This window comes from Lissotriton helveticus, chromosome 10 (assembly GCF_964261635.1).
Source record: "Lissotriton helveticus chromosome 10, aLisHel1.1, whole genome shotgun sequence".
In the NCBI taxonomy this organism is placed as follows: domain Eukaryota; kingdom Metazoa; phylum Chordata; class Amphibia; order Caudata; family Salamandridae; genus Lissotriton; species Lissotriton helveticus.
This window is the reverse complement of record NC_136071.1, coordinates 16,188,854-16,210,867: the sequence shown is the minus strand read 5'-3', so window position 1 is coordinate 16,210,867 and position 22,014 is coordinate 16,188,854. Positions and strand designations below refer to the sequence as shown.

The 22,014-nt window shown below is 48.7% G+C and overlaps 1 protein-coding gene across 1 annotated transcript in view; it reads right to left on the bottom strand.

Moving 5' to 3' along the window:
• Positions 1-22,014, bottom strand: part of ATP2B3 (ATPase plasma membrane Ca2+ transporting 3) — a 633,319-nt gene that overhangs the window by 384,423 nt on the left and 226,882 nt on the right. Inside the window, exon 3 of the mRNA XM_078664571.1 lies at positions 19,498-19,819. Within this exon, the coding sequence (XP_078520697.1) occupies positions 19,498-19,699 (202 nt within the window). The 5' untranslated portion in view covers positions 19,700-19,819. The remainder of the gene's footprint in view (positions 1-19,497; positions 19,820-22,014) is intronic.

Below are 22,014 nucleotides of genomic sequence, written 5' to 3'. Positions count from 1 at the left end.
CAGATAGGCCTTGCAGTAGTGAAAAATGAATATAAAATCTTTTCACTACCTGTATATGTAAAACTTCAAAGAACATGTTCTACTTTTTAAATTCATTGTCCTCTGCCCTCCGGACTGTCTGGGTCCTAGCCTAGGGTTTCGTATATGTATTAAAAGGGAAGATTTTGGCCTGGCAATGGGTTTAGTTTGTGAGGTCGAAATGGCAGTGTACATTGCACGCAAGCTCTGCAATGGCAGGCCGGGGACATGGTTGGAGGGCTACTTAAGGGGGCTGCACAGCTGTTGCTGGAGGCCCACTGGCAGCCTTTAATTTAAAGGCCCTGGGTACATGTAGTACCACTTTAATATTGATAGACAAGTAAATCAAATATGTCAATTGGGAATGAGCCAATGTTACCGCGCTTAGAGGAAAGTGCTGGCACTTTAGCACTGGTTAGCAGAGGGAAAGTGCACAGATGCCTAATTCTAGCAAAAACGACATCCGAAAAAATGAAGGAGGAAGGAAAAGCTGGGGGTGAGAACCCTTAAGGCTGAGAGGCCTAACACCAGCATTCAGCACGTGGGAGCTGGGGGCACCCCAGGGGTCCAGGGCCTGCCTGCAGAAGTCACGCGGGGGAGGGTGCCAGGTTTGGTTTGGTCAAGGGCACACAGCCAAGAGGCCAGCTCGGCTCCGGCCCTGACAGTGCCAGTGCAGTGAAAGCACTAATCCGTGCCGCAGTTTGCACGAGGTTTGTGAATCAGGCGCACCGAGCCCCCTCCCCCGCACGGCCGCCGCCTCGCCTGTAGCGCCTGCCAGGGGCCCAGGGCGCGCAAGCGCTGGAGGCTGCGCCGGGAGCCTGCGCCTCGCATCGGCCACCCTGGCACGCGGAGCAGTGATGCCAGCGCCCCGGGGGCATGGCATTTTTGAATATTTAACCAGTGTGCAGAGGGCGTGAAGTGTGGGGGGCCAGCCTGCGCCTTTCATCCTCCTTAGAAGCGCGGCCCCTGGCTGCGCCGCCGGGAGCGCGCCCCCGCGCGGTCATTAATGCCCCCGCGCAGGGAGGGGCCGCTTTGCATTTCATGAGAGGGACGGGAAGCCATGGAAGGCCGTGTGTGCGCGGGTTTGTCTGGGGCTCGTTCTTTGGTTCAAGTCATCCAGCCTTCAGATGGTAAGGTGGATCGGTGGGCGTGTCCACCATACCCCCAGGAGGGCTGGGGCAGTCTAGGTTTCCTGGGTGACAGCTGTCTATGTATATTAGTTCCATGTAGAATCATTACATTACATATGTAAAATATAATGCATGGATCGACCCTGCTGCAGAAATCTACCTGCGACCTACTGGGCTCAGGTTAGAATCATAGCAGGGCTGACTCGGACTTCCATTCTCCGGAGGTCTACACAATGAACTAGTATCTGGAGTAATAATTGGCATAAATTTTAACCACCAGGAGGCCACTGGTTGCCAGGAAAATAATGAAATAAATACAAAAATAGACCAGCTAGCGGCGCGTGCCATCTGCAAGGAAACAGCTCGGTGGGAGAATGTCCATCCTGCAGAGTTACAGGTGTGAACTGAAGGCCAGAGGTCTTCACCCCAGCAGGGACTGCTTACCCTTCATCCTTCCAAAGCCATGCTTCGCACATTGTGCTCTGGTGCCTACCGTTGCTTATCACCCTCTAGCTAATGCCCATCGATACATTGTTTCTGTAACCTCTGACCCTCTCAGAGCTAGAGATGCTCCTATGTGTCTACGGGTTCCTATTGGCTGCGGTGAATCCCTGTTTCCTGAACCTGTGCTTTCCTTCCTGCCTCATCAACGGCCTCCTTGAACCCCGCGTAAGCTGCTATTTAGCAATGATGCTATTCTCTTTCTCTAGTACAGGTCAGCAGTAGCAGCGCACCCTTGTATCACAACAGCACGGTTTAATACTGCACCCTTCTCTCCAGAGCTAGCAGTGTCTGAATACTGCACCCCTGTTTCCAGAGCTGGCACTGTCTTAACACTGCACCCTTGTTTCCAGACCGAGCAGTGTCCGCACACTGCACCCTTCTCTCCAGATCTAGCAGTGTCCGCACACTGCACCCTTGTTTACAGATCTAGCAGTGTCCAAACACTGCACCCTTGTTTACAGATCTAGCAGTGTCTAAACACTGCACCCTTATCTCCAGATCTAGCAGTGTCTGAACACTGCAACCTTCTTTACAGATCTAGCAGTGTCTGAACACTGCACCCTTGTTTACAGATCTAGCAGTGTCTGAACACTGCACCCTTGTTTACAGATCTAGCAGTGTCTAAACACTGCACACTTGTTTACTGATCTAGCAGTGTCTAAACACTGCACCCTTGCTTCCAGAGCTAGCAGTTCCTGAACACCGCACCGTTTGTTTTCAGAGCTATCAGTGCCTGTACACTGCTCCTTTGTTTACAGATCTAGCAGTGTCTAAACACTGCACACTTGTTTACAGATCTAGCAGTGTCTAAACACTGCACCCTTGCTTCCAGAGCTAGCAGTTCCTGAACACTGCACCCTTGTTTACAGATCTAGCAGTGTCTAAACACTGCACCCTTGCTTCCAGAGCTAGCAGTTCCTGAACACTGCACCGCTTGTTTTCAGAGCTATCAGTGCCTGAACACTGCACCATTGTTTACAGATCTAGCAGTGTCTAAACACTGCACCCTTGCTTCCAGAGCTAGCAGTTCCTGAACACTGCACCGTTTGTTTTCAGAGCTATCAGTGCCTGTACACTGCACCTTTGTTTACAGATCTAGCAGTGTCTAAACACTGCACACTTGTTTACAGATCTAGCAGTGTCTAAACCCTGCACCCTTGCTTCCAGAGCTAGCAGTTCCTGAACACTGCACCCTTGTTTACAGATCTAGTAGTGTCTAAACACTGCACCCTTGCTTCCAGAGCTAGCAGTTCCTGAACACTGCACCGTTTGTTTTCAGAGCTATCAGTGCCTGAACACTGCACCATTGTTTACAGATCTAGCAGTGTCTAAACACTGCACCCTTGCTTCCAGAGCTAGCAGTTCCTGAACACTGCACCGTTTGTTTTCAGAGCTATCAGTGCCTGTACACTGCACCTTTGTTTACAGATCTAGCAGTGTCTAAACACTGCACACTTGTTTACAGATCTAGCAGTGTCTAAACCCTGCACCCTTGCTTCCAGAGCTAGCAGTTCCTGAACACTGCACCGTTTGTTTTCAGAGCTATCAGTGCCTGTACACTGCACCTTTGTTTACAGATCTAGCAGTGTCTGAACACTGCACCCTTGTTTACAGAGCTAGCAGTTCCTGAACACTGCACCGTTTGTTTTCAGAGCTATCAGTGCCTGTACACTGCACCTTTGTTTACAGATCTAGCAGTGTCTGAACACTGCACCCTTGTTTACAGATCTAGCAGTGTCTAAACACTGCACCCTTGCTTCCAGAGCTAGCAGTTCCTGAACACTGCACCGTTTGTTTTCAGAGCTATCAGTGCCTGTACACTGCACCTTTGTTTACAGATCTAGCAGTGTCTGAACACTGCACCCTTGTTTACAGATCTAGCAGTGTCTAAACACTGCACCCTTGCTTCCAGAGCTAGCAGTTCCTGAACACTGCACCGTTTGTTTTCAGAGCTATCAGTGCCTGAACACTGCACCCTTGTTTACAGATCTAGCAGTGTCTAAACACTGCACCCTTGGTTCCAGAGCTAGCAGTTCCTGAACACTGCACCGTTTGTTTTCAGAGCTATCAGTGCCTGAACACTGCACCATTGTTTACAGATCTAGCAGTGTCTAAACACTGCACCCTTGCTTCCAGAGCTAGCAGTTCCTGAACACTGCACCGTTTGTTTTCAGAGCTATCAGTGCCTGTACACTGCACCTTTGTTTACAGATCTAGCAGTGTCTGAACACTGCACCATTTGTTTCCAGAGCTAGCAGTGTCTGAATACAGCACCCTTGTTCGAGATCTAACAGTGTCCGTATACTGCACCCTTGTTTCCAATGTCTAGAGACAGCACTCTACAGGAAGTGACCTCATCTTTAATGGTCCTTGTTTAGCAGTGCAGTCTGTTTCTAGAGGTAGCTCAGCCCTCAGCAGTACACGTTGCTTGCTGTAGCAGCACTGTGAAACACTGCTCCCCTGTATCCAGAGACAGCACTCCACATGAAGTGACCTCATCTTTAATGGTCCTTGTTTAGCAGTGCAGTCTGTTTCTAGAGGTAGCTCAGCCCTCAGCAGTACACGTTGCTTGCTATAGCAGCACTGTGAAACACTGCTCCCCTGTGTCCAGAGACAGCACTCCACAGGAAGTGACCTCATCTTTAATGGTCCTTGTTTAGCAGTGCAGTCTGTTTCTAGAGGTAGCTCAGCCCTCAGCAGTACACGTTGCTTGCTGTAGCAGCACTGTGAAACACTGCTCCCCTGTATCCAGAGACAGCACTCTACAGGAAGTGACCTCATCTTTAATGGTCCTTGTTTAGCAGTGCAGTCTGTTTCTAGAGGTAGCTCAGCCCTCAGCAGTACACCCCTGCTTGCTGTAGCAGCACTGTGAAACACTGCTCCCCTGTGTCCAGAGACAGCACTCCACAGGAAGTGACCTCATCTTTAATGGTCCTTGTTTAGCAGTGCAGTCTGTTTCTAGAGGCAGCTCAGCCCTCAGCAGTACACTTTGCTTGCTGTAGCAGCACTGTGAAACACTGCTCCCCTGTATCCAGAGACAGCACTCCACAGGAAGTGACCTCATCTTTAATGGTCCTTGTTTAGCAGTGCAGTCTGTTTCTAGAGGTAGCTCAGCCCTCAGCAGTACACCCCTGCTTGCTGTAGCAGCACTGTGAAACACTGCTCCCCTGTGTCCAGAGACAGCACTCCACAGGAAGTGACCTCATCTTTAATGGTCCTTGTTTAGCAGTGCAGTCTGTTTCTAGAGGCAGCTCAGCCCTCAGCAGTACACTTTGCTTGCTGTAGCAGCACTGTGAAACACTGCTCCCCTGTATCCAGAGACAGCACTCCACAGGAAGTGACCTCATCTTTAATGGTCGTTGTTTAGCAGTGCAGTCTGTTTCTAGAGGTAGCTCAGCCCTCAGCAGAACACGTTGCTTGCTATAGCAGCACTGTGAAACACTGCTCCCCTGTATCCAGAGACAGCACTCCACAGGAAGTGACCTCATCTTTAATGGTCCTTGTTCAGCAGTGCAGTCTGTTTCTAGAGGTAGCTCAGCCCTCAGCAGTACACTTTGCTTGCTGTAGCAGCACTGTGAAACACTGCTCCCCTGTATCCAGAGACAGCACTCTACAGGAAGTGACCTCATCTTTAATGGTCCTTGTTTAGCAGTGCAGTCTGTTTCTAGAGGTAGCTCAGCCCTCAGCAGTACACCCCTGCTTGCTGTAGCATCACTGTGAAACACTGCTCCCCTGTGTCCAGAGACAGCACTCCACAGGAAGTGACCTCATCTTTAATGGTCCTTGTTTAGCAGTGCAGTCTGTTTCTAGAGGCAGCTCAGCCCTCAGCAGTACACTTTGCTTGCTGTAGCAGCACTGTGAAACACTGCTCCCCTGTATCCAGAGACAGCACTCCACAGGAAGTGACCTCATCTTTAATGGTCCTTGTTTAGCAGTGCAGTCTGTTTCTAGAGGTAGCTCAGCCCTCAGCAGTACACGTTGCTTGCTATAGCAGCACTGTGAAACACTGCTCCCCTGTGTCCAGAGACAGCACTCCACAGGAAGTGACCTCATCTTTAATGGTCCTTGTTTAGCAGTGCAGTCTGTTTCTAGAGGTAGCTCAGCCTCAGCAGTACACGTTGCTTGCTATAGCAGCACTGTGAAACACTGCTCCCCTGTATCCAGAGACAGCACTCCACATGAAGTGACCTCATCTTTAATGGTCCTTGTTTAGCAGTGCAGTCTGTTTCTAGAGGTAGCTCAGCCCTCAGCAGTACACGTTGCTTGCTATAGCAGCACTGTGAAACACTGCTCCCCTGTGTCCAGAGACAGCACTCCACAGGAAGTGACCTCATCTTTAATGGTCCTTGTTTAGCAGTGCAGTCTGTTTCTAGAGGTAGCTCAGCCCTCAGCAGTACACGTTGCTTGCTGTAGCAGCACTGTGAAACACTGCTCCCCTGTGTCCAGAGACAGCACTCTACAGGAAGTGACCTCATCTTTAATGGTCCTTGTTTAGCAGTGCAGTCTGTTTCTAGAGGTAGCTCAGCCCTCAGCAGTACACCCCTGCTTGCTGTAGCAGCACTGTGAAACACTGCTCCCCTGTATCCAGAGACAGCACTCTACAGGAAGTGACCTCATCTTTAATGGTCCTTGTTCAGCAGTGCAGGCTGTTTCTAGAGGTAGCTTAGCCCTCAGCAGTACACTTTGCTTGCTGTAGCAGCACTGTGAAACACTGCTCCCCTGTATCCAGAGACAGCACTCTACAGGAAGTGACCTCATCTTTAATGGTCCTTGTTTAGCAGTGCAGTCTGTTTCTAGAGGTAGCTCAGCCCTCAGCAGTACACTTTGCTTGCTGTAGCAGCACTGTGAAACACTGCTCCCCTGTGTCCAGAGACAGCACTCCACAGGACGTGACCTCATCTTTAATGGTCCTTGTTTAGCAGTGCAGTCTGTTTCTAGAGGTAGCTCAGCTCACAGCAGTACACCCCTGCTTGCTGTAGTAGCACTGTGAAACACTGCTCCCCTTTGTCCAGAGACAACACTCCACAGGAAGTGACCTCATCTTTAATGGTCCTTGTTTAGCAGTGCAGTCTGTTTCTAGAGGCAGCTCAGCCCTCAGCAGTACACTTTGCTTGCTGTAGCAGCACTGTGAAACACTGCTCCCCTGTGTCCAGAGACAGCACTCCACAGGAAGTGACCTCATCTTTAATGGTCGTTGTTTAGCAGTGCAGTCTGTTTCTAGAGGTAGCTCAGCCCTCAGCAGTACACGTTGCTTGCTATAGCAGCACTGTGAAACACTGCTCCCCTGTATCCAGAGACAGCACTCCACAGGAAGTGACCTCATCTTTAATGGTCCTTGTTTAGCAGTGCAGTCTGTTTCTAGAGGTAGCTCAGCCCTCAGCAGTACACGTTGCTTGCTATAGCAGCACTGTGAAACACTGCTCCCCTGTATCCAGAGACAGCACTCCACAGGAAGTGACCTCATATTTAATGGTCCTTGTTTAGCAGTGCAGTCTGTTTCTAGAGGTAGCTCAGCCCTCAGCAGTACACGTTGCTTGCTATAGCAGCACTGTGAAACACTGCTCCCCTGTGTCCAGAGACAGCACTCCACAGGAAGTGACCTCATCTTTAATGGTCCTTGTTTAGCAGTGCAGTCTGTTTCTAGAGGTAGCTCAGCCCTCAGCAGTACACTTTGCTTGCTGTAGCAGCACTGTGAAACACTGCTCCCCTGTGTCCAGAGACAGCACTCCACAGGAAGTGACCTCATCTTTAATGGTCCTTGTTCAGCAGTGCAGTCTGTTTCTAGAGGTAGCTCAGCCCTCAGCAGTACACCCCTGCTTGCTGTAGCAGCACTGTGAAACACTGCTCCCCTGTGTCCAGAGACAGCACTCCACAGGAAGTGACCTCATCTTTAATGGTCCTTGTTCAGCAGTGCAGTCTGTTTCTAGAGGTAGCTCAGCCCTAAGCAGTACACCCCTGCTTGCTATAGCAGCACTGTGAAACACTGCTCCCCTGTATCCAGAGACAACACTCTACAGGAAGTGAGCTCATCTTTCATGATCCTTGTTCAGCAGTGCAGTCTGTTTCTAGAGGTAGCTCAGCCCTCAGCAGTACACCCCTGCTTGCTGTAGCAGCACTGTGAAACACTGCTCCCCTGTGTCCAGAGACAGCACTCTACAGGAAGTGACCTCATCTTTCATGGTCATTGTTTAGCAGTGCAGTCTGTTTCTAGAGGTAGCTCAGCCCTCAGCAGTACACGTTGCTTGCTATAGCAGCACTGTGAAACACTGCTCCCCTGTATCCAGAGACAGCACTCTACAGGAAGTGACCTCATCTTTAATGGTCCTTGTTTAGCAGTGCAGTCTGTTTCTAGAGGTAGCGCAGCCCTCAGCAGTACACTTTGCTTGCTGTAGCAGCACTGTGAAACACTGCTCCCCTGTGTCCAGAGACAGCACTCCACAGGAAGTGACCTCATCTTTAATGGTCCTTGTTCAGCAGTGCAGTCTGTTTCTAGAGGTAGCTCAGCCCTCAGCAGTACACCCCTGCTTGCTGTAGCAGCACTGTGAAACACTGCTCCCCTGTGTCCAGAGACAGCACTCCACAGGAAGTGACCTCATCTTTAATGGTCCTTGTTCAGCAGTGCAGTCTGTTTCTAGAGGTAGCTCAGCCCTCAGCAGTACACCCCTGCTTGCTGTAGCAGCACTGTGAAACACTGCTCCCCTGTGTCCAGAGACAGCACTCCACAGGAAGTGACCTCATCTTTAATGGTCCTTGTTTAGCAGTGCAGTCTGTTTCTAGAGGTAGCTCAGCCCTCAGCAGTACACGTTGCTTGCTATAGCAGCACTGTGAAACACTGCTCCCCTGTATCCAGAGACAGCACTCCACAGGAAGTGACCTCATCTTTAATGGTCCTTGTTTAGCAGTGCAGTCTGTTTCTAGAGGTAGCTCAGCCCTCAGCAGTACACTTTGCTTGCTGTAGCAGCACTGTGAAACACTGCTCCCCTGTGTCCAGAGACAGCACTCCACAGGAAGTGACCTCATCTTTAATGGTCCTTGTTTAGCAGTGCAGTCTGTTTCTAGAGGTAGCTCAGCCCTCAGCAGTACACTTTGCTTGCTGTAGCAGCACTGTGAAACACTGCTCCCCTGTGTCCAGAGACAGCACTCTACAGGAAGTGACCTCATCTTTAATGGTCCTTCTTTAGCAGTGCAGTCTGTTTCTAGAGGTAGCTCAGCCCTCAGCAGTACACATTGCTTGCTATAGCAGCACTGTGAAACACTGCTCCCCTGTATCCAGAGACAGCACTCCACAGGAAGTGACCTCATCTTTAATGGTCCTTGTTCAGCAGTGCAGTCTGTTTCTAGAGGTAGCTCAGCCCTCAGCAGTACACTTTGCTTGCTGTAGCAGCACTGTGAAACACTGCTCCCCTGTATCCAGAGACAGCACTCCACAGGAAGTGACCTCATCTTTAATGGTCCTTGTTTAGCAGTGCAGTCTGTTTCTAGAGGTAGCTCAGCCCTCAGCAGTACACGTTGCTTGCTGTAGCAACACTGTGAAACACTGCTCCCCTGTGTCCAGAGACAGCACTCCACAGGAAGTGACCTCACCTTTAATGGTCCTTGTTTAGCAGTGCAGTCTGTTTCTAGAGGTAGCTCAGCCCTCAGCAGTACACTTTGCTTGCTGTAGCAGCACTGTGAAACACTGCTCCCCTGTGTCCAGAGACAGCACTCCACAGGAAGTGACCTCATCTTTAATGGTTCTTGTTTAGCAGTGCAGTCTGTTTCTAGAGGTAGCTCAGCCCTCAGCAGTACACCCCTGCTTGCTGTAGTAGCACTGTGAAACACTGCTCCCCTGTGTCCAGAGACAGCACTCCACAGGAAGTGACCTCATCTTTAATGGTCCTTGTTCAGCAGTGCAGTCTGTTTCTAGAGGTAGCTCAGCCCTCAGCAGTACACGTTGCTTGCTGTAGCAGCACTGTGAAACACTGCTCCCCTGTGTCCAGAGACAGCACTCCACAGGAAGTGACCTCATCTTTAATGGTCCTTGTTTAGCAGTGCAGTCTGTTTCTAGAGGTAGCTCAGCCCTCAGCAGTACACGTTGCTTGCTATAGCAGCACTGTGAAACACTGCTCCCCTGTGTCCAGAGACAGCACTCCACAGGAAGTGACCTCATCTTTAATGGTCCTTGTTTAGCAGTGCAGTCTGTTTCTAGAGGTAGCTCAGCCCTCAGCAGTACACTTTGCTTGCTGTAGCAGCACTGTGAAACACTGCTCCCCTGTATCCAGAGACAGCACTCCACAGGAAGTGACCTCATCTTTAATGGTCCTTGTTTAGCAGTGCAGTCTGTTTCTAGAGGTAGCTCAGCCCTCAGCAGTACACTTTGCTTGCTGTAGCAGCACTGTGAAACACTGCTCCCCTGTGTCCAGAGACAGCACTGTACAGGAAGTGACCTCATCTTTCATGGTCCTTGTTTAGCAGTGCAGTCTGTTTCTAGAGGTAGCTCAGCCCTCAGCAGTACACTTTGCTTGCTGTAGCAGCACTGTGAAACACTGCTCCCCTGTATCCAGAGACAGCACTCTACAGGAAGTGACCTCATCTTTAATGGTCCTTGTTTAGCAGTGTTCCTTCGTTTCCTGAGCCAGGACTGGTTGTCACTGCACCCTCTCCCCTTGGCCTGCAATGCTCTGAAGAGTGCCTGATACACCCTGGCTCCGCTGTGCTTAAGTGCAGGTCCCTACCCTATGGTGGCCACATAAACTACTCTCACTGTTCTCTTCTAAGGGGGGAGAGGAGGGGGAGGTTAGCCCATGGGATCAACTCTTCGAACCAAGACTACAGCTCCCAGAATGCATTGTTTTGTACAGTGAAAGCCCCGGACTAGATAAGTGGTGGTGCTTCGACATATAATCTCCTGACTACTGCACTACTCACTCCTTTCCTTGCCAGGTCTTGGGGTCTAGGGGTACGGTTTCCTGCTTGTTTGTTCCCTACAGTTGGTTCCTTGTTTCCCTGATGCCTGGTGTGTGTTGCAAGTTCTTTTGTTTCTTGCTCACAGCTGCAACTTTACCTTTGCTGCTCCTTTTCTCCTGTTAAGCACTGTTCCTCCCTCCTTTCTTGTCCACCGAGGAGGTGTCAAGAAATCATGGGGAAGGATCACTGGTCCTGCATAACCAGGGTATGCAGGTTGGTTCGTTGTGTCTCACACAGTTAAAAGACCCTCATGCACGTGTTTTTTGTCTTCGTAGCGGTATATGGTGTCTCCCCGCTTTTAAACACGTGTGTGCATAATCCTTGGGTCCGTTTTTATGCAACCTCCACCTGGAGGATTTACCCGTGGTTAAGACAGTAGTGATCGTGGATAGGTGAAGTGGTGGGGATTAAAATACCCGTACCACTTCACCTATCCACGATCACTACTGTCTTAACCACGGGTAAATCCTAGGATTATGCACACACGTGCATGAGGGTCTTTTAACTTTGTGAGACACAACGAACCAACCTGCATACCCTGGTTATGCAGGACCAGTGATCCTTCCCCATGATTTCTTGACTATCCAAAGGAGACTGAACGGATCAGTACTCTACCTCCCCCCACTTGATTTTATGCACCGAGGAGGTGTATCAGGTTTTCCATCTTCTGCTGTCACAGCTTCCTGAGTCCCTGTGAGATCCCAGGATCCTCTGCTGTGGCTGCAAACACCTTACCCTATTGCAACATGATGTCTGCTGTTTCATTGACATGCTAAATATTTCCAAGGCTCGGCTCATGCACAGACTGTTGGAGCCGGAGATAACCCTCAGTTTGGCTCTGACTCAGTCTTCCCTCTACATTGGTTGGGTCGCCCACCTCTAATTCTCGGTCTGCCTGTCTTTCCTCATGAATGGTCTATAGGAAATGTTCAAGCCTTTAACTGAATTCCCCATGTCGTTGTTCTTCATGGTACCAAACCCAGTTGCTTCATCATAAAGTTGTCCCTTACATGCGTATGGCTGATCCCAAGTAAACATTCTGTTCCGCACCCAAAAGAACAGAACTATTGGACATCCCACACAACTGCCAAAGCCAGACCCTCATTTCAGCCCCTTTCAAACTCTAGTGATAAACACTGTGCTGCCTTCTTCCTTCCATCCATAATGTGGAGCAAAATTGCGCCTGATCCCAGCTCTCTGCCGTCCGTAAAGATGATTGTCCTGTCCCCGGTTGTGAATTGATTATTTTAGATGGAAGCATTTCTTATTCCACTCTCACAGCCGCAAACAGACTCTGCCATTCTCACACCATACAACATTGAGCCTTTTCTTGAAGCGCTCTCTCAAGTTCATGCAGTTATCTGTAAAGTTTGCAGACAAACCTTGCATTATATTCCACCATCCTTAGGCATAACCCTAAACTGTTCTTTGGCATCAGATGTGTCTTTATGCAAGGTGATACCTTTGTTTCTTATAATCTTCACCACTTCATGACATCATCTGTCATGCTCCCCTCTATACTCCCAGAGACGAATAAAATGCCTCGGAAAAATATCACTCCTGTTATATCCTCCAACAATATTGACATAACATTTTTGAAGCCAGTTACCTTCAAGAGAGGGCCAAATGATGTTCTTTTAAAGACAAAGACTTTCTTTGGTGTCACAAACAATGAAAGATTATAGCCCGAAAATGAAATTCAACATGATGGTGCACCAGTGGGTGATGTAGAACGGCAACACACTAATCCAGGAATGTTACTATGTGGTAGTGTAAACATTTCCACACCAACCCTGATTAGTTTCCTCAAATCAACACACAAGCGCACCTCACATATCTCTTTGTTCACCACCACCAAGGAAGCAAGCCATTTTATTGCTTTTACTAGTGTAATTACACCTTTACTCCTGAAATCTATACACTTATCTACAACTGCCTCTTGCAACACTACTGGAATACATTGTACTTAGCATGGCAGCAGATTTGCACCTCTCTGCAGCCCTATGTGTTGATCAGACCCTCTAAAGCACTTAAATCATCTTCTAAATAAATCTTGAACAGGCTTATTCAATGAGTAGCTCATGAGCTGCTGGTAGCTGCTCTCCAGCTACCTGAAATTAGCTATTGTATGTGCATCCCAGCCTACTGAATTATAACGTTTTGCTTGGCTGAATACCAGCAATGAAATGTGTTTGCTCAAGATGAAAATGTGTGTATTTTCATATCTCATAAGCTGATGGTTGGAGAAAAACTGTTGAATTTCCAAAATATATTTACAGCTGATAATGAGTGATAAATCATGCTTCATTGGTGAGGCTTATTACTAATGTTATTACTTTGATGCGAGGGGCACTGCAGCTATGGCTTTTCTGTATTATCCATGTGGAGGTATTCCAAATTTATTAAGCCTTCTTCACATTACTGCTGGTAACCCTGCTTGATGCAGTGGGTGACCAATGCTGTTAATCTTGATCACCAGTATAGTCTTGCTTGATGTAGTCACTGCTGCAACCCTAGTGTTAGTAGTGGCTCAGAATAACTATAATTGAACATAAGTAGCTCTAATTACAGAAAGGTTGAAATCCACTGGTACAGAACTAATCTACCTCTGGCATGTCATTCTCTCCACATATATGAAGCGTTTGTTGTGCTCTAAACCCAGCCTGTGTGGCCAGCATGCCTCTTCACATCATGCACACTCTGTTCCCACTGCATCACTCCTTGGAACATGGTTAGATCTCAAAAGACCCTTCTACTTTGATGGGTTTCTGCAAATACAGTGTTGGAATAACAGTGGCTGACTTCATCTCACAGCCTCTTTCTCCAAAAACTCTATCAACCATGTCAACAGATACGAGTGTAAAAACCCCTCTGAATCACCAGCATCCTCAAAGTTCTCATTACCATAGACAGTATTGTGCGGTTCCCTGTGTACGCCTCATATTGTGCCCCCTTCTTCTTTCTCCTTCGTGAGATCCACAACCATGTTCAAACCCACCTTACTTTGGAAAACCAGAAGAAATACTGTTTACTTCCCCAAAGCCATAAAAGTAATTTAGTGAAACTGTTAATCTGTTGGAACTTACACAGACTAGCAAGGGCGGGCGTCGGGCTTGATCTCTTTCCCTCGTTACTCCTAGGACTGGAAGCTCCTCCTTCCTTCGGCGTCACTGAGTATGCGTCAGCGCTTTGCTCCCTAACTTAGGGGCCCATTATGATGTCGGGCGGATTGCCCCCGCCAGGCTGGCGGTAGCCACCGCCGGCCTGGCGGGGGCAATCCGCCCGACATCCTTTCCAGAATTCCCCCCACCATATTAGAATGGCGGGGGGGACCGCGGTGGACGGCCAGACCGTCCGCTGCTTTTCCGACCCGGTCGCCTTGCGGCCGGGGTGGAAAATGTTTAATATGGTGGCGGTGTCTATTAGACACTGCCAGCCATAGTAGCATGGGCTTTCAGACATGCCTTTCCATGGTGGAAGGCATGCGGTCTTCACTCTGGGGACCCCCTGCGGGCCCCCAGAGTGAAGGAGGGGTGGGGGTTGCACACAGGGGGGTACCTGTGGTACCCCCCTTCATTTGCATAAACAAAGCGGCAGGCACCGCGCGGTGCCTGCCGCTTTGTTTATGCAAATGCTGAAATGCATTTTTAGCATTGTGGCGGGCGGTGCAGAGAGCACCGCCCGCCACAATGCTAAAAATGCAGGATGTGCTCGCCACTGTGGCAGGCACATCCTAATACACCCCACAGGACCACGCCCTTATGGCGGGCGGTCCCAATCCCCGCTAGGATGACGGGGGAGGCCCCTTGGTTTTGGCCCAATCTCTCGAACATGGCCTATTGTGCTCAATCCCTCTGCTATGGTGACCCCCTGAAAGCAGAGTCCACCGTCAACCATGGCCCTTCCCTTACCGACCAATGCCCGCTTCAAACTAGCGAGTGGTGCCAACCCCAGTGCCGCTGCCCTATGCTCTTACACGGCTTTCCCTGGATTCTGCTTCCTCATTTCACAGTGGTACCACTCTTAGACAGCATCAACCATGGGATAATAGAATCTTTCACCTTCCTAAGAAAAATGGCATCTTCATGAAGGTCTTTGCATTACAGCTTCTCCTTCCATATTTGGCCATCTTTCAAAAACATGCCCCCTGCTGCTCCCAACCAGTGCATTAGGAAGGCAGAAGTCCACAGATCTGGGGTCCTGTTCTGGGGGTGGCTCTGGATCACATGGGTAGGGCAGGGCACTACTTCCACAGACCAGGGGACTCTCTCCACAACACTAGTCCATGGCGTGGGGTTGCATGTGTATCACATGCACTGTCTGGAGATGGGCTCTTAAGCATGTGCGGAGGTCGGCACATCGGTTCTGAAACATACATCCACAGACCGGGAGATCGGTTCTACAGCGTACATCCACAGACCGGGAGATCGGTTCTACAGCATACATCCACAGACCGGGAGATATATTCTACAGCATACATCCACAGACCGGGAGATATATTCTACAGCTTACATCGCCATTAGTGTGGCAGGGTATGCTCAGACGTGAGTCCCTTGCTCACTTTGCCACCGGATTCAAGCAAGCCGGGCTGAAGAAGGCTGGAATGCCAGAAACCGGTCCTCTGAAGCTTGTTTCCGGTCCAGGGAAGACATGGCTTGGCAGTTCGGGCTGGACTGTTCCCATGAGGCACAGGGTCAGACTGATTTGCATATAGCCATGTCTGAACTGGGGTGGCAGAGTGGGCTAAAGAACGGTGATGGATTAAACCCAGATCTTTTGACTGGGTGTGAGTGTTTGATTGATTCAAATGCCCCGTCCATCACCACCCCCTTTTGTACCGCTTTTGGCCGCCATAAGTGTGGCAGGGTATGCTCAGACGTGAGTCCCTTGCTCACTTTGCCACTAGATTCAAGCAAGCCGGGCTGAAGACGGCTGGAATGCCAGAAACCGGTCCTCGGAAGCTTGTTTCCGGTCCAGGGAAGACATGGCTTGGCAGTTCGGGCTGGACTGTTCCCATGAGGCACAGGGTCAGACTGATTTGCATATAGCCATGCCTGAACTGGGGTGGCAGAGTGGGCTAAAGAACGGTGATGGATTAAACCCAGATCTTTTCACTGGGTGTGAGTGTTTGATTGATTCAAATGCCCCGTCCATCACCACCCCCTTTTGTACCGCTTTTGGCTGCCATAAGTGTGGCAGGGTATGCTCAGACGTGAGTCCCTTGCTCACTTTGCCACTGGATTCAAGCAAGCCGGGCTGAAGACGGCTGGAATGCCAGAAACCCTTCCTCGGAAGCTTGTTTCCGGTCCAGGGAAGACATGGCTTGGCAATTCGGGCTGGACTGTTCCCATGAGGCACAGGGTCAGACTGATTTGCATATAGCCATGTCTGAACTGGGGTGGCAGAGTGGGCTAAAGAACGGTGATGGATTAAACCCAGATCTTTTGACTGGGTGTGAGTGTTTGATTGATTCAGATGCTCCGTCCATCACCACCCCTTTTGTACCGCTTTGGCCGCCATAAGTGTGGCAGGGTATGCTCAGATGTGAGTCCTTTGCTCACTTTGCCACTGGATTCAAGCAAGCCGGGCTGAAGACGGCTGGAATGCCAGAAACCAGTCCTCGGAAGCTTGTTTCCGGTCCAGGGAAGGCATGGCTTGGCAGTTCGGGCTGGACTGTTCCCATAAGGCACAGGGTCAGACTGATTTGCATATAGCCATGTCTGAACTGGGGTGGCAGAGTGGGCTAAAGAACGGTGATGGATTAAACCCAGATCTTTTGACTGGGTGTGAGTGTTTGATTGGTTCAGATGCTCCGTCCATCACCACCCCCTTTTGCAACGCTTTGTTTGCCATAAGTTGGCAGGGTATGCTCAGACGTGAGTCCCTTGCTCACTTTACCACTGGATTCAAGCAAGCCGGGTTGAAGATGGCTGGAATGCCAGAAACCGGTCCTCTGTAGCTTGTTTCCGGTGCAGGGAAGGCATGGCTTGGCAGTTCGGGCTGGACTGTACCCACGAGGCACAGGGTCAGACTGATTTGCATATGGCCATGTCTGAACTGGGGTGGCAGAGTGGGCTAAAGAACGGTGATGGATTAAACCCAGATCAGTTGACTGGGGGTGAGTGCTTGTATTGTCAAGGCTCCGTCCATCATTTCCTTTGGTTTTTCTGCAGTTTACATCCACAGACCAGGAGATTGGTTCTACAGCTTACATCCACAGACCGGGAGATTTATTTATTTAGTTACCTCTGTGCTCTATGTACAAAACTAAGTACACCACTGATACACCTTTTGCCATTGTAGCACTCGGTCTATCCAAAGAAAGGCCCAACTCCCAGCATGACACCTCATCTACCAAACCAGAGAGGCCCTGACGACAACTGAGCAACGCAACACTGTCTAACCATACCCCATGCACCAAACCAGGACCAACACTGACAACTGTTGGAATGTCCGTAACTATTGACCAACTTAAAACTAAGTCTGGGTGGTGAACTTCGCTCCGCTCGCAGAGTTTGCGGCGTTTTCCATTCTCCGCGTTACGCAGAGCTTGCGGAGTTCCGAAAAACTCTGCTTCGCTTAGCGGAGCAGAGTTTTTTTCTTTGCTCATGTTTGCCAACGGCAAGTTGGTGAGCGCTAGCGAGGAAAATCCACCTCTCTGCGAGATTTTTCCTCGTTCGCGATTGTCAACATCAAGTTGGCGAGCGCAAGTGTGGAAAATCAACCTCCCAGTGAAATCTCTTAACGCAGGCGGTCAGATTTCTCATTATGAGTGTCAGCACATGCTCGTGACTTCTCTCGTTCAGAAACCTCCGTTCACGTTGAGAAAGCTGCAGCTCGAGTAAAAATCTACTTGAGCGGCAGAAAGGAAGCAGCGCCCGCTTGCGCTGTGCATTGTGCCGATTGCGATGATTAAAAAGTGCGGACAATCACCTGGCAATGAAAATCACCACGAACGGCATTTATCGTATGCACTCCGCTGCTCACTGAGCCCCACGTAGCGCAGCTGAGGTGTTTTTGCACTTCGCAGAGTTCCGCGAACTCCACCCAGGCTTACTTTAAACAAGGTCTACCACAGCAAAGGCAGTATATAGCATCCTAACATCACAATCTACAGAACCAGACAAAATGGCGCAAGGAAAACCCTTACCAAACCCACGACGACAACATAACACTGTGTGTGCCTAACACACGCACCATTGAGCAATGAACACACCATCAAGGCAGCGAGTGACCCTATTGCAGAAATTAGAATCCAGTAAACCAAATCAAAGATGCCACCTCACTGCCTATCCCTAAGCAAGATACCTCTATACACCATTGTGTGAATCAGGGACAGTCTGGGAGGGAACATGGAAGGAAGTGGATCAAGTCTTGTGACAGTGGTGGGTAAATAATGCAACAAGAGGAGGAGGGGAGCTGCACATTGTGTGGTGCTCTGGTGTGATTGTGTCTTTTAACACACCTTGATGAAGAATAGATGGAACCATATTAAAGAAACAAGGAACACTTAAGAAAGAAAACTCTGCACATTCAACAATCTTTCCTGCTCCCAGTGTGATGCGCAAACAAGTGATGGTTTTGGTTAGCAGGGAGGCACGGGAACACCATTTTATTAACAATGTCCTTTCTAACTCCCTAGTAAAATAGGTTACATTAAGTATGCAATATTACATGAAGCAGAAACCAAGCTTAATCCTACAAACGTCTTGTTTTAAAAAGAGGTCCTTGTTTTAATCTACACATTGCAGTTATGTTTTAAGAGGGGTCTTCATATTTGGGGGCTGCTTTGTATTTATTCTGGAAACCCCTATTTCCATTAACAGAACAATACGGTAGAATGAATACCCAGCATGCAACTGTCTCACTAGGGAGCTCGGATCATTCAACACACCAGACTTTAGTAAGAGATGTTAAATATTTGGATTTCTTCCAAACTTTGAGTGGCCACTTCACACAACTGCTGCTTTCAGAACATTCCTGTGGTTTAAGATTAAGGTGCACAAACAATGAAAAACTTTCACAACCAAAATGGAATCCTTATTTATACCCTGTTTGAATTTCATTTCAATAAACAAAGACCCTATTCATGGTTGAATTTCATTTCAATACGTAAAGACTTTTTTCACTGTTGAATTTCATTTCAATACGTAAAGACTTTTTTCACTGTTGCATAAAAATACTGTCCATCAGTATTTGACGTTAATACTATTTGGGCAAAAGTGTCATCTCTTTATTACCTGTATAATACCAGAAAACAGCATCAGGAGCCAGACGATGACCGGTTCACTCTTGTAAAGTGTATGTATGCTGTGCTATTTAATAATTTATGATACATTTGAGATATTCACGACTTGCATTGAAATCCGGAAAATATTTCTTAAGTGGTGAATTATTAGGCAAGTGCTGCAAACCCGTAATTTCCCAGAAAAAGATGTGAGGCGGAGTCATGGTATTGCGTTTGCCCTGCTCACTGTGCAGCGTTTAGATGTGTATTATTAACCTAAAGACTATATAAAATTAAATAAATATGTATAAGTATTAATTGAAAGATGCTAAAAAAGCGGGAGGGGTAGATCAATCAATCAATCAATCAATAAATCAACGATTTATAAAGTGCAGCAAATCACCTCTCAGGCTCTCACAGCGCTGTAGATTATGGAAATAACAGGATATGCGAATGTGCGTTAACTTACGAACAAATGATCGACATGGAGAAAGATAGATAGGGAAGCCAAGAGACAAAGATCAAGAAGATAGAAAAAGAAGGAAACAGAGATACTGAAATAGATAGAAATACAGGAAAGACATAAGCACATCCTCATTGGCTGTTCACTGACTGGCAGGGCCAGTGCCACGCCCACCAGCAGCGCACATGCGCAGAGCAGGGAGTCGTTACCTTCCACAGGGGATGTCTTGAGCCGCCGGCAGAGCCCGTGCACGTCCCCGTAGCTCTCCTGGATCTTCTGGATGGCCTCGGCACCACGCAGCTCCATGAGCGAGCGCAGCTCCTGCAGCGTGCAGCCGAAGCCGCCGGCATGGTTCAGCTCCCGGCGCTGGGTCTTGGGGTAGAAATCCACCGAACTGTTAAGATCTCCCATCTTGGTGTCTCTCAAGATTCTGCTCTGCAAAGCTTGGCTTCAAAGGTTGTGTGTCTCAGCAGCACGTGGCCTCCAGACAGAGAGGTTGGATGAGGTGAGTGGGTGAGGGAGTAGAGAGGCCTACAGATAGGGAGAAAGAAAGGTAAACACATTCAGAGCAGGTATGCCTTGAACAAGGTGGCTTATATACTAGCCATGACCATGCTGAAACAACAAGTAAAATATACTGTTTTATTGTCAGGATATACAGGATAACTAGAGAGGCAACTATCTTTGTAAGCATCCTCTGCGAGAATCAACATACAGGAGTAGTGGGGTTGAATGTCGGAATATTGTGTATTCTAACAAAATATCGTAGCCAGAATATCGGTTTCTTCAATACCATAAAGGTAAGTATTTATTGACAAGTACATTTTTACTATTCTAAACTTCACATCAACATACCTTTAACCTCTTCGGTGCTCATGACGAGCTGAGGCACAGTGCTCCTGTGCTCATGATGAGCTGAGCTCGTCATGACCGTGCCCGTTAGATGGAACGCTTGCACGCTGGGCTGATTCCCCTGCTGTGCTGAGCGTTCCATTAAACGGGCACGGTCATGACGAGCTCAGCTCGTCATGAGCACAGGAGCACTGTGCCTCATGACGAGCTGAGCTCGTCATGAGCATGGGGACGCTGTGGGCGCCCCCCACTGCCCCCCAGCACAGCGGGGGGGAAACAGCCCCGCACGGAATGTGTTAAGGTATACATATAGTCAAGGTTAGAGGTGGGTGGAACTCTTGGAATTTCACTCAGTGGAATGCCCAAGAGTTACATAAAAATTCTACAAGATTACACAAAGTTCTGCCAATTGGTGAAAACATACACGTTGCCCTGTCATTTAGCACCGGTAGCGCGTTCAGTGGTGAAAAATCATCTTAAACTTCACCACGTGGTGCGCAAGAGTGCGTGGCTATTCAAGTTGATTTTGCGGCCGCTCGAGTACAAAATCTACCTGAGAAGCAGCCCTCTGACTACAAGCGTTCACGACTGCTCGCATTAAAAAATCTCATGGAAGTCCTCCTAGTGACTGGGAATCACGATAGGGGACGTCAAATCTAACTCGCCCTCGCCAGTTCACATTTCTGGAGCCTAGCAGGAGGAAAATTTCCCGAATGGTGATTGGTGGAGTTTGGCCAGAACACTGCCTTACAATAGTAACCCGGAGTCGACAAATGCTGCCAATTCCGTGAGCTGAATGACATTTTCCACTCGGGCCTAGTGGAGATGCACACATCTTGAGTTAATTACAGAACTTAAATTCACAGCAGTATTGTGATAGCCCATATTTTTGCTGCAATACCTTGTCAGGAGGATATTTAAAGATGACATTCTGTTTGAAAACCATGTAGCGCGCTAGGTCTGAGTGAGTAACACACCAGGCTCTAGGCGTACAGGGCGTAAACCTCTTTGTTCCAGATCATTAGTGGAGCAAAAACCCTGTTTTCAAATTCAGTTTAAATGCTGCCCTCTGACCAATCTCCGTGCTCCAGAGTGCCTTCGTAAAGGCTGGATCCTGAATACTGCAGTGGCTTCCCGCGGTACATGGAGAATCTTCGAACTTATAGCTAACTTTAAGTCCTCCTTGTCTCTCAGTTCATTTCAACACTTCTAACCTCTGTTGGTTTGTTTAGGTACTTGCCCTCCATCAGGGGATGTGTACAACTTGTTATGTTATGTTATTGCGTATTTGTAAAGCGCACAGATACTCAATCGAGTGTCCCGGCGTTCAGCAGAACAAAAAGCTACCGAATTAAGGGCCGACTCTCAGGACTAATTATTGCTGGAATAACCAGGTTTTGAGTTGCTTCCTAAAAAGCCATACATCTGTCAGTTGTCTAATTGTGGTAGGTAGCTTATTCCAAAGACGTGCTACCTGTACTTGAAATGAACGAACTCCTCTGCGAGAGCGTGCAAATTTGGGCACACTCATCAGACGCTGTTGGGACGATCTTAGATTTCTACCGGGCGTGTAAAGGTCACTCGTCTCCTAATATAATGTGCTCCAGTGTCATGCAAAGCTTTAAAGGCCAGTGTCATAGCCTTCGACTGGATTCTGCGACGAATGGGAAGCCAGTGTAGGGCTCTAGCTGCAACATTCTGGACAACTTGAAGTTTACTTAATAGACACTCCGGAAGTTCCAAATAGAGGACATTTGCGTAGTCCAACCTTGAGGTAATGAGAGCTTGGACCACCGCCCTGCTATAAGAAAGCGACCGGAGCGGCAGAAATCTCCGGAGCAATTTCAGATTCCTGCAACTGATTGGACTTGTTT